The sequence below is a fragment of the Bacillus rossius genome, chromosome 15 (assembly GCF_032445375.1).
Source record: "Bacillus rossius redtenbacheri isolate Brsri chromosome 15, Brsri_v3, whole genome shotgun sequence".
Taxonomy (NCBI): Eukaryota; Metazoa; Arthropoda; class Insecta; order Phasmatodea; family Bacillidae; genus Bacillus; species Bacillus rossius.
Window position 1 is genome coordinate 21,151,852 of NC_086342.1, and position 12,339 is coordinate 21,164,190.

The window sequence follows — 12,339 nt, forward strand, 5'->3', positions numbered from 1 at the left end:
AACATGTAACAGGAGGGTGTTCTGCTGATATTAATTCATACATCAAGCAGCACTGGGACAATTGTAATCACTTATATGCAAACCTATGGGAATATTCGAAAATACGAGTACAAAAACAAATAATTTACGTTCACATAGTAATAGTGAACATTTGAATATGAAGTGTAATGAAGCTGTTGCGTATCACCTCATGTAATTATCAGCATTAAGGTTAAATATCATTGCTGTAAAATATAAATGATTAATAAGTTCAAATATATTAATTGGCCTGAAATTACTGTGCAGAATGTAATTAAATATTTATTGCCATACTAACGCGAAAGTATTTTTTAAAATATGACTTTGAAACTGCCATTATAAATTTAGAGAGAAATATTTTTCCCCATTCTTACTATTTGAATTCAATTCAAACTATAAAACTAATATTTGAACAGTCTTACGGCTAAAGTTCAGACTGGAGAATAGTCTGTCATCTGATTTTTCGATAAGTTGAAAATAAGAAAACAGTTTGCAACCACCACAAAAAAATTCCCAAAAAATTCAAAAGCACATACTGTTTTACTACGTATTTGTAATCATTAACATGAAGTATTTATTGACTAATAGTGTGTAAGTATTTGTTAAAATATGACTTTGAAACTGCCATAAAAATGTTAAGAGAAAAATTTTCCCCCATTTTTTATATTTGAATATAATTAAAACTATAACACTGATATTCACACAGGGCTGCTTATCTGTTATAAACTTCTTATGTTATCCATGATAATTGCTTGGTTAATTAGATACTTCGTAGTACATCTCATAAGCTCTTAGGATCTATGTTCTCTGTTAAGTGGGTCTGTTTCTGTTGATATTTCCTTTATACTTTTTTGTTGTAGTGTCTGAAGTGCAGGGAGTGATGCGTGTAATTATAAGAGAGGAATGGATGGGGCTGAAATAGAAATAGCAAAGCTTCGACTCAGGGAATAAATCAAAGCTCTTTTTAGTATTTGATTTCACTTTGCCAGGAAATTTCCTATTCGTTTTATTTGAAGCTTCGGTTGTGATGCAAAACTTCACGTTTGATGTGAAGCTTCACACTTGTAAAGTTAGATTTTTATTTATATATATACACACACACACACACACACACACACACACACACACATATGTGTTTTGCTTGATTAAAGTTGGTTACTTAAAATCAAAAGGTAGGCTTTCCGTTTGCTTTAATGAATGCTCAATAGTCAATATTAATATTACGCATGGTAGTTTTATAGTTTTAACCAATTGGTTAATCATTTAACCAGTTAAAACATTACAAAGGTTAAACATTTATTTATTTTACTTCAATTCTTAAATTTATAAAATAAATGCAATACAGCTTCCTCAAGAACAATATTTTCAGTTTAATTCTACTTCGCTTCACATCAAAAAACTATTATTCAGACAGGCCTACATACTATCTCTCTTTAACTTGTCAATAATTTTTTTAATTAGTCTTCTTAAAAGAAAATTACGTTTCTATGCAGTGTATAATATGCCCATGACAGATATTTTATTACAGATTTTTGAAGAACTTTTTTTAGTGTATAACAGACTATATGACTGTTATCTTTTCTTTAATCTTTTTCATTTCTGCTGCCATGTTAACAGTACTATTATGCTTTTGCAAACCTTTTATTTCATCTTCCATGAACTTGTGCCATTCAGCGCCTGCGTTGTGTGCATATGTCCTTGCTGTATGTTTCCAACTGTGTGCAACCCTGAACTATATTTTAAAAATAAAAGTTCATACTACAAAATGATGGTATGGTGATTTTAATTTCCGTGTTCAATTTTCCGTGAAATCTGATTTCCGACAGCTGCATTCTTGTTGACACATGTTTATAGATTTTGATAGTAGGGGTTGTATTGCATGTTGTTTTTAAATGTTCTGTTTTTTTTTTTTAATTTTAGAAGGGGGTGGATTCTGATGCTGTAAGTTGTAAATGTTGTAAAGTAACTTTATGAACCAGCTGACATTATTGATTTTTTTTGTATTATCCGAAAAGCTTTGCTTTGATAATTTTTGTTATGAAGATTCAAACTTTTGTTCAGATGGTTATGGTTCATCATATTGAAGGAGATTGATCCTATTGCCTTAAAACTCGGATTCTTTAAAGTATTTTCTGAGCTGGCTGCCAGTGTTTGTGGTTGTGCCTTGTTTAAAGGACCTAATGTTGGTGTGATGTTGCATGTGGGACTCCGCAGTATAGATGTTTACTAATTTGTGATGTTTTTTTATTGCTCTTCAGCTAACGGGCAGTTTCCACAGATGGTTGCCAGCTTCACCCTTGGCAGCTACACATGTACGCGGTATTCCATTCCTCTCTCTGCAGAATCACTCGCATTCCGAAGGTCGTTGCTCGAGAATATTTTCCGGTAGTGAACCTAAATCTTTAATCTTGGACCGCTCTGCCAAGCTTGAATAAGTAGATTGAGAAACGACCTTGTGGAATGGGGTGATTTCGCGAGCAATTGATCCAGCAGGTAACGTTAGAACAAAGCCACATGTGCGCTGCGATGCGTTTTTCTCACTTTTTGCGTCCCTGCGTTGCGCTTTGCGTCTCCCAAGTTGCAGCTCTTTTGAGAGGTGATGCCATAGTCGAGGAGGGAGGACAAGGAGATAACTGAAGCAATCGTCGATTACTCATAGTGTTAATATTTGTTTCTAGGATGATAATGCACTCTCTTTCATGATATATTCATCAGGCCATTTCTTACAAGAACTTACACTGAATTCATTAAAAAAAAAAAAACTGAATCTTTTAGCTTTTGTATTGTCTGATGTCTCTGCGAGTGACGATTTGTAACTATCTTCACGTTACATTCTTCACTGCACTGGGAGATGTATGTATTTATTTGTGTGTGACTAAGTAATCACTGTAATCATCTTTAACCTACATCATTGTAAGTTTTTGTTGTGAACTGGTCTGTGTAAATAATCTAGTTTTGGAATAATTTTCTTTCAGAATCTTATATGTAATGTATGCAGCTCTTCCAGATGGTTTTTGTCTCTCTGTGAGATACATCACTTGAAGGAAGAGAAAAGTTGCGCGCGTAACCCTATTTCATTGCTCCCTGCGCGTAAATTTACTGGCGGCCTGCGTGCGTTGCGTAAATATTGGTGCTTCATACGGTTGAAGATACTGTGCACTCTCATAAATAAGCCATGCGTGTACTAATGCATTGTTTTCAAATTAAACTTATTGTCATTGCTTATTCCAGAGACAGTATCTTCAGTCGTATGTGTGGTTGAACTTGGCTACTCCCCTTTAGCTTCAAAAACATGTGGCTTGGCGCTTAGGCGATTCCCTGTAAACCATCCACGCCATTGTCATGGTGGTTAACTCTGAGTGGCAGAAATAAGGAAATTTGTAGGAATGCTATTAATTTTGTTCGTAGAAATTTTTCATATTACTTGACACTAGAGATGGGGCGATACCAATATATCTCATGCTGAACTTCGATAATTTGTCAATATTTGAGTCTAATTTCCATAATATTAGAACAACACTGGTTCCTATCAGTGACTTGAAAATCAGTGATTTTACATGAAATCTCAGTTTTGTTTTTTCATTCAGTTATTTTTACTTAATGTCCAATATTCTAAAACAGACCATTGTTGCCAGTGAAACCTCAGAAATAAATTCTAAATAAAATTTAAACTTAAAAAAAAAATATTTTTTAAAAGTTAACATAAAATTTCTATTATTTTTTTTTTCTCTCTATCAGTCGCCAGGCTGCAGAATTTTTTTTTTTTTTTTTTTTTTTTCCTTCTTTGTCATTAGAAGAAAAGCTGTTGTTACATTCAGATTGACAGAACTGACCATGCTTTCATATACTTGTGTTTACCGTAGCAGGTTACTTCTATATTGTATGTTCAATAAAAGAAAATAAATATTGAGCAAGTCATTGCAGGGTTTTATGCTCTGGTTAATTGATATGTTTGATAGTGTAAAAGTGTCATATTAATGAAGTAGACTGCCAAAGATATTTTATTTCTGATATTTGCAGTTGATATAGCTAATATTACCAGCTGAGATTTTTTTTATCTAAGTATGTAAATTTTATGGAGTAATCTCTTCAGGTATTTTGGTCCCATTCCTATGTTCTATTTTATTATTTTTTTTTTCTTCAAAATTTAATTTGAATGATTCCTTATTTCCTTGTTTTCATACATTTGTTGTGTTTTCATTCAGTACAGTTGGCGACATGCGTTACCAAAATGAGTCAATCCACGCATACGCCACCTTGTATTGCATTGCAAGTTTCAGATGTTCGTAGTCCGATGTGATGCACAGCTGACTGGTAATAACTTAATTTCTTTTTTTTTTTTTTCCGGTTGGTGTAGGGTTTTCCAAAGGCTGGAAAGAGACGTTTATGAGTGGGGAGCAGGAGCCCTGGGTGTTCAGAGGTGGACTGACTGCGGATCTGCAAGTAGGTATTTGATGTCGAGTGCTGCCGTTCTCCTCTTTTTGCAGCGCCAGAGTCCGGCTCCCGTCCAACACACGTGTCGTTTGAGTTCGGCGTACCTCACACCGAGATGCATGCATGTGCTACCTTTGCGCGGGCGCTGCGTAGTTTTCCAACCCCCCGATAAACTTGCTGGTTAGCGATGCACAGTTTTTAAACCCCCTGTGAATATGCTGCTTGGCGATGCACGGGCGCTGCGTAGTAGTTTCTAACCCCCCTGTGAAACTCGCCAGTTGGCGGTGCGCTGGCGTTTTTAAGCGTGCATTGTGCAGTGCTGCTGCTGCTGCTGCTGCTGCTGCTGCTGCTGTGCGTAGGTCTCAAATTTGGTTTTTGATGGATGCCTCCTAGCTTTATTTATGACCAAAAAAAAATTTAAAAAATGAAATTTTATGGGACATGTTTGATTGTCTGCTTGATTGTGATAACTTTGTACAAAGTTGTGTATCATAGCTTGAAACGTAAGAAATTCGGTATATTAAATCTTCCGTATCGCTAGATGATTGGCGTAATTTTTTTTTTTACTTAATCGGTGGTAGATAATTATAAAATGTTGTAAATGCTATGGTCATAAATAGTGGAGTGAGTCCATCTTAGATCATAACAGAGATGATATTTTATTCAGCTGATGTGAGTGTTAATTAATGAACAGACATTGCTGTGGATATCTTATAAAGATGTCCGTGTGTTACCTGTGTTTTTATTTATGTCTACAGGTGCACAAACTTCCCACCAGCTTGGAGGCTAACGAGCCTTGTAATCACGTACTGTACGTTACAATGTCAAGGCTTTTTTTTTTTATGTGAGCTTGTGGTATCTTTTACCATGAATTTTATATCCTTCATAATTTGTTTTACATGTGATTTTTTTTTTTTAAATATATTTTTAGTGTGGTCTCATGATTTATTTTGCTGTTTGACAACCAATGCTTGAACATTAAATCAGTTGGGAAGACAAGGTATGCAGGCATACAGTACGTAATACAAAAAATGAAACACCCATTTTTTGCGCGGATACATATTCACAACATCCAACACGCTATCAGGCAGTGGAAATTAATTGCACACTGCATTCTGATGTTTGTACTATTTGGTAGTAAAAGTGCGACAGTGCCTGCTGTGGTTGTGTACTGGAGTGATAGGCCACCGAACTGAAATGTCCTGAGGTTTGATGGTTTCCTCCAACGTGTGAAAGCGACAGGCTACCGAACTGAAATTTCCTTTAAGTTTGATGATTTTCTCCGATGCTTACAGTGTTCCTGAGCTGAATGTGTTTGTAAACTTTTATTCCCGGGATAGCAATTACAATATTGTAGTATATGTTTGTGATTTTTTCCCCTGGACTATGTAGCTTTCTTAAAGATCACACTAAAAGTTGCACCGTTCTAACAAATAATAAAAAAAATATTCATCTAAATTTTGGCATATTGCACGTAGTTGTATTAAGGATTTCAAATATTTTTTGTAGTTGATCAGATAATTTTTTTTATGTTGAATACAAAAATTAAATTAGAAACACTAATAAATTATTAACATTTATGGTGAAATTTAAACTTATGTATATAATGTGTGCACCTTAAGCTGAAATTATTTTTTTTATTTTTTAAGTATTGTGTTCAAAAACTTTTATAAATATAATTTCTTGTCATTATGGTTAGTTTTGAATTCTTTTTTTTCTTAATATGGGTGTCCAAAAGAACCACAAGCTTACACTACATAAGTCTTCACAATACTAATTTACAATTTTTACATTTAATTTTTAGTTGTAAATGAATATTTTAAAATTACATTTTATTTAAAAAACTGAGTAATTTTAAAGCTAGCTCATGAAATAATATAATAACTATAAGCATTTTGTTATGAAACCATTTGTAAAACATTTTAAAGACCAGTTATAGTAGCTAAATTTAAATAGATGCTTGTAGACTTTTTATTTTTAATGAAGGTAAGTAAGGTTTATATTTTGATTGTAAAATGAGTTAACACAGGGTGCCTACATGTCGTGGAAGTTATGAAAAAGTAATAAAATGGAAAAACTGGTTAGAAAATGTCCTGAAATAGTTTTTTATGCTAAAAGTTACAAAACTTTAATTTCAAGCAGCCTATTGCTAGCTTGCATTTTGTTTTGATGTTTAACTTCAGTTTATAGTCATACATTAAACATCAGTAGTTCGAGACGGTTGATTTAAATCATTTTGTGGAAATTATTTCTGAATATGTTTAGCATTCTGGCAAAAAATTCAGTAAAATTTTTTGCAAATAGTAGATTTATTTTGTATTAAGTTTAACTCATTTAATTAAAAGGACACTGTGAATTAAGTAAGGAAATGTTATTAAAAGATCCTGAGATTGATTCACCATGTATTTGTAGACATCCTGTAATTGTGTATCATTTCAAGATGTAAAGAAGTGTCCACTAATTGTTCTGTGCTTTTAATCAAGTCAATGGGGATGAATAGAGAGACTGTGCTAGTGTGTCACCGTTCTGCCCTCCCTTAGAGTCAAACCTTTCTGCCCATGTGAGAAGAGAATGGTGTTTGATGCGTGGACAGGGGTGGGTGGAGGAGACAAGAGTATCCTGAGAAAACCCACTCGCTCTCTGCACGGCTGTAATGTTTCAATATCGTGAATTTTTTTTTTTAACTGTTCTGCTATTTAATTAAGTTTTAAAACTAGGGATGGGCTAGTCAAACTGTAAGTACTGTACCATCAATTTTTAGTATTTGATATTTGTTTTTGAAGGGGGGGGGGGGGGGGGGGGGAATTCAAAGTAAAATATTTGGTGGGGTTGAAATTAAGAAATTCTAACACTAGCACTGTGTGGTTAACAAAGAGTACGTTATTTAATTCTACCTAATCTATCAAATTAATATTTGTGTTTGCTACCAGCTATAGTTTAGCACTACAGGGAATATTTGTGTAAAATTATAGTGTATATATCCTGAACATTTAAATACGATTTTTACACTTAAAAAATTATTTTTTGTTTAAACATTTTTTAAACTCATTTACTTTTTTTTTTGCTCATACATTATATATCAATTAAATTCAAGTAACTTTTTTTATGAAACAAAGTAGAGATTTTGATTTGGGAAAAGGTGGATTCGATCCATCACTGTTTAAAAGGTTTATGTAATGGAGAGAAAGACAAAGAATCAAAACTTGTAAGAATGCTGGAGGGTATGTCATAACTGAACCGCTGTAATTGCAGCTTAGCACAGAAGTGCATTTGTGGGTACCTGCAGCTCAATTTGCACTAGTCTAAAAACTTTATAGCAAATGGCTGGGAAATTTTCCTGTAGGTAACTGTATACCTGTACATATAGTTTCTGGCTGATTGGCGATTAAAGATTAGTCAGGTCGGGTTAACGGAAAAATTAAGTGTCTTGCTTCAGATCTTACTAAAAGTGTGTTTAATATGTACTTCAACTGGTGGCCCGTGAAATCTGTATCTTTGTTATGTGTGGATCGGAATAAGAATCGGTATATTAGTAACGTGTTTGTTTGATTGTGAACCAAGTGTGTTTTTATACATACATGATAAACAATATAATTTTTTTTTTTTGTTCTTAAATGTTAAAAAAAAATTTACCAACTTGTTATAACTTGCAGAAAATTTTATTAGGAAATATTTGTTTTTATAATTACAGTGCATGTAGATTCCAGTGTATTTCACATTGAATTTGAATTATTCTTTTTTATCAATCAACGTGAGGTTTGCTTTTTCGCCTGCAGCGTTTGATTCCTGTGGATTCTGGCAACGACTTGTTCGTGTACAAACCTCCTGACGTGCCGAGCAGCAAGATATACACGATCCGTCCATACCTGCCGTCCGACGAGACACAGATATACGACGTTTGTCGGAAAACGTGTCTGGACGGCATGGATGGAACGGAACAGCTTGGAGATCATCCGAATCTTGCAGGAGATAAGTACGTGGAATAGTTTTAATGCTTGTTCTTCCAATGATTTTTCAAGACACTCGTAAGGAAGGGGAAATTGTTATTCTAGCTATAGTCATTTCCAAAAATTGAATAAATTAATTAACTCCAATGAGCTCATAGGGAAAACTGTTTGTAGCAGCTAGTCACTGTTTAGTTCAGGCAGCCCATTAAATTAGATACTATGTTGTTATAACAAGACCAAATTTTGAAATTCATACGGAGAAATTTGTTGTGGCCTGTAAACTGTTGGAACCAAAATGATATCTTCCTTTTCCTATCCCTCCCACTGAAGAGAAATTGTGGGTGATTGCATTAATTTTAATGTATCTTAAAAATATTCTGTTATAAGTACATTCAGATCATTGACTTCTCTTCAGTGTGATACAGGTTTGATTCCTGGCGAGGTCAAACTGAGTTTTTTTTTTGCGAATGAGAAATGTGGCGGACATTGCCGCGAACAAGTGTTCTTTATGGGGTTGCTCATGTTTCCCCCAACCAAAACTTTTACTTTTAACTAAGAGGGCCATTAAAGATTTCTTTTCTCTACAATTTATTGGAATTTATGGTATAACACAACAGATAATACTGTAGAAATTTTGCTACTATTCTTGTTTGTGCTGTTGCTGGCACTAGAAACATGGATAACCATAATCTTTAAAATGTCTATTTTTTTTCTCCCTAAAATTAAAGTAGTGTACTTTAAATTTCAAATTGCTTGCAAATTGGAATGTAAAATTTTTGTGTTAAAAATGATTGAGATTTGCTTTGATTTTTTTTTTGTGTTGAACATGAAATTGAAGAGTGTTTTACTTGCCGTAGGCTGATCGGTGGGTTTTTGACATTGAGCTCAGAATTCTGCTTCGTCATCGAAGACGAGGCAGGCCTGGTGGGCTACGCACTCGCGGCGCTAGACGCCAAGCAGTTTTACAAGAAGCTCGAGCTCAGTTGGATACCGGAGATGTGCGAAAAGTACCCCAGAACCAAGGAAGACGGGCAGGAATCATCAAAGACTGACGTAAGTGCACGAGTAGCTAGAGCTTTGAAATGAAAAGCAAACTGGGTCTTCGGTGCATGATCGCTGACGTGTCACGCTCATGTGGCAAGGGTCGTGGGTTTGACCCCAACGTCTCTGCGTGGCGTAAAACTGCCTTGTTTACCCTCAAATAATGTGATGATTTTCACCAAAATGCTGAAACTAAAAGTTGGGGGGTAATGCTATAATCACAAACTAGAAGAACTTAATTAGCAGTGTAAACAGGTCAGTTGAAAAATTACTGTATTTACCCGCAGAAGATTCACCCCTGCATTTGGGTCCCATCTATAATTTAGGGGGAAAAAATCCAACATTTTTACGGTAAGCGTTGCCCTTGAATATTGGCGGGACCATGTATCTGTCTCCAGTAGAATACAAGTTAAAAATGTCTATATGGTCAGTGTCTCAACTTATTGCCATAAAAAACACGGCACCGGCTCTTCTCTGTCTCCCTTATTCATCCTTTATGGCCTAAGAAAACTATATTTTATACTGGTGTTTCCTTTCCCGCCTATTGTATTTTTTTTTACTCATCCCCTTCCCCAAAATGGAGAAGACAGCACACCGCACGATTTTTTTTTTGTCATAAAAACAAGCACATCCTTTACAGCAGTTTCACCCTTTCCAACAGTTTCATCTTGGTATGTGTCAGTGCAAAGCGCCCAAAACAATGTATTTGGATACAGGTGTGTCACAAAAATCTGTTGAGATGTGATGATTGTGTAAGGTGCCAGTTCACAGGCATTTATAAAAATGAGAGAGGGAGGGAGAACCATGCATGGCCACATGCATGAACTCACACACCCCTCTTCCTCTTTTTCTGGCTGGTTTATTTTTAGATTTTCCTTCTTGCCAGACGCCAGCAGGGTGGCAGATGGCCACATCACTTACTGACGACGGCCAGGTAGCTGCAGACGCTGCATAACGGCACAGTTTGTGATTTTTTGCGTGTACTGCTGAGATATTTTAATTTAACTGTTTATACTTATCACATATTTATTATAAACCTCACAGGCTAGTTATTTACGCACATATACAAACACACAGTGCAATGCTAATTTTTTTTTAACCTAAAAGAAGAAAATTTTCTAAGGGTTGCAGTACATGTTAGTAAACAAAAAATCAGCGTAAAATGTGTGACCCATGCGCAGGTAAATACGGTATGCTCTGCCTCTTAACTGTGTCTCTTGGGCTACTTTAGACTGCTCTTAATTGAAGAACTAGACTACTTTTTGGACTCTTGTAAAGGGCGAAGGGGGGGTGGGAGAGGAGAGATGTTATTTGTGGGGGGTGGGGAGAGGTGTGACAGATGAAACACGGTAACACTTTGGAATGCCAGGAAGGAGAGAGAGAGTTAAATGAAGTGTTGCTGGGTTCCTTCCTCTTGCTTCTGCTTCTCTTCATGGTGGCTGTCAGCCCAGGCAGCTTCGCCCCTCACTTCAAGGTGACTAGACAACTGTATATTGGATTTCTTCTCTGATCGATGGGTTTTGAACTACAGTCATAAAACTCAATGTTTTTGTTTTTGTCTAATTGATGCTTGCTGTTTAAAAAAAAAATCCCTTGTAAATCACTCTATTGACGAAAGTGCAGAAAAGCTCTAGTAAACATAGTATGAAATTAATAAATCAAGTAAATTTTAATTTTAATGTGTTCATTTGTGATTTACACTCCATAGAGTAGGTAGTTTTATTAAACTCTTAGTCAAAAAGTTGGTGGTCACATTGTATTCAGAATAACATTATTTTTTGGTATACAGGTACACTGTATGAACACTGAGTTGGTATCCAAGTCACCTTTAAGCCTATGTGCACAACCGTGGCAATGACAAAAATTAATTCAATTGTAAAGAATGGTAAGACATTTAAGAGATATACGGACATATTTTCCTGAATAAAGGCTTGTTTTGATTCTTTGCCATCCCCTACATTTTGATGTCTTATGCCTTGCTTCCGACCCATTCGTGGAGTTCAAAGATCAGGAGCAGGTTTTCATACAGATAACATTCATAAAATCCCCCAAAGAATTACCGTTAAGAATACAGTCAGTTTCAGATAAACACATTTCCTCTGAACAAAGTTAATTTTACATATATATATAATTGGGACTCAAATTATGTTTATTCAAACTGTCACACATGAAAAACAAACATGTATAAGCTGCTTTTAGTTTTCAAAACAACACAAAACACAGATTTTTGTTCAAAGCTGCTGCTTTTTTTTTTTGTACTGAAGTGGCTACATGTCTCATTACAGTAATGATGCACATCTTGGGGCAGTTGTCAAACTGAGTGTTTCTTAGCACGGATATTGGTAATTTTTTAAGCGCCAAATTTTTAATTTACAAACTTCCCCATGATTATTAACGGACAACATTTTCATGTCTATCAGTTAATGGTTAAGCCCGTTTAATACAATTTAGTCGAATTATTTTGGATCATGCACTAATTCCTAAAAATATAAACATGGCGTGTGAGACGAGCCATAAAGGTGTTCTGGGTTCGGTTCCAGGCAGGTCATACCCCGCACGTGGGGGAACCCGACAGATGTTGCCGTGATCTGGTGGGTCTTCTCGTCAGTGCTTTGTCGTTTGGTCGCTCCTTATCGCCTTTAGTGACCCCAATGTCGAGAATAGTGTGTATTTGTTCTTCAGGGATCGCCAGATTGGTTGGGACAAGATTAGATTGTGAATTGCAGTAAATGAAATAACATCGCAGAGCATGTCATTACACTAACACCGAAATGCAAGTTAATACACTATGCACCAAAATGCAACTAAAATCATTCAAATAATCAGTTTTTTTTATCATAACTTAATGCATGTACTAAATAGATTGGAAAAAATTGTACCTTTTTTTTTTAAATCTTGC

The 12,339-nt window shown here is 35.2% G+C and overlaps 1 protein-coding gene across 2 annotated transcripts in view; it reads left to right on the top strand.

The window, feature by feature from the left end:
• LOC134539333 (protein O-GlcNAcase) overlaps positions 1–12,339 on the top strand; it is a 55,003-nt gene that overhangs the window by 31,556 nt on the left and 11,108 nt on the right. Inside the window, exons 11-14 of one of the 2 annotated variants that reach the window (XM_063381266.1) lie at positions 2,277–2,330; positions 4,376–4,461; positions 8,229–8,425; positions 9,257–9,452. In XM_063381266.1, the coding sequence (XP_063237336.1) occupies positions 2,277–2,330; positions 4,376–4,461; positions 8,229–8,425; positions 9,257–9,452 (533 nt within the window). The remainder of the gene's footprint in view (positions 1–2,276; positions 2,331–4,375; positions 4,462–8,228; positions 8,426–9,256; positions 9,453–12,339) is intronic. The other variant, XM_063381267.1, reaches the window with a different exon arrangement.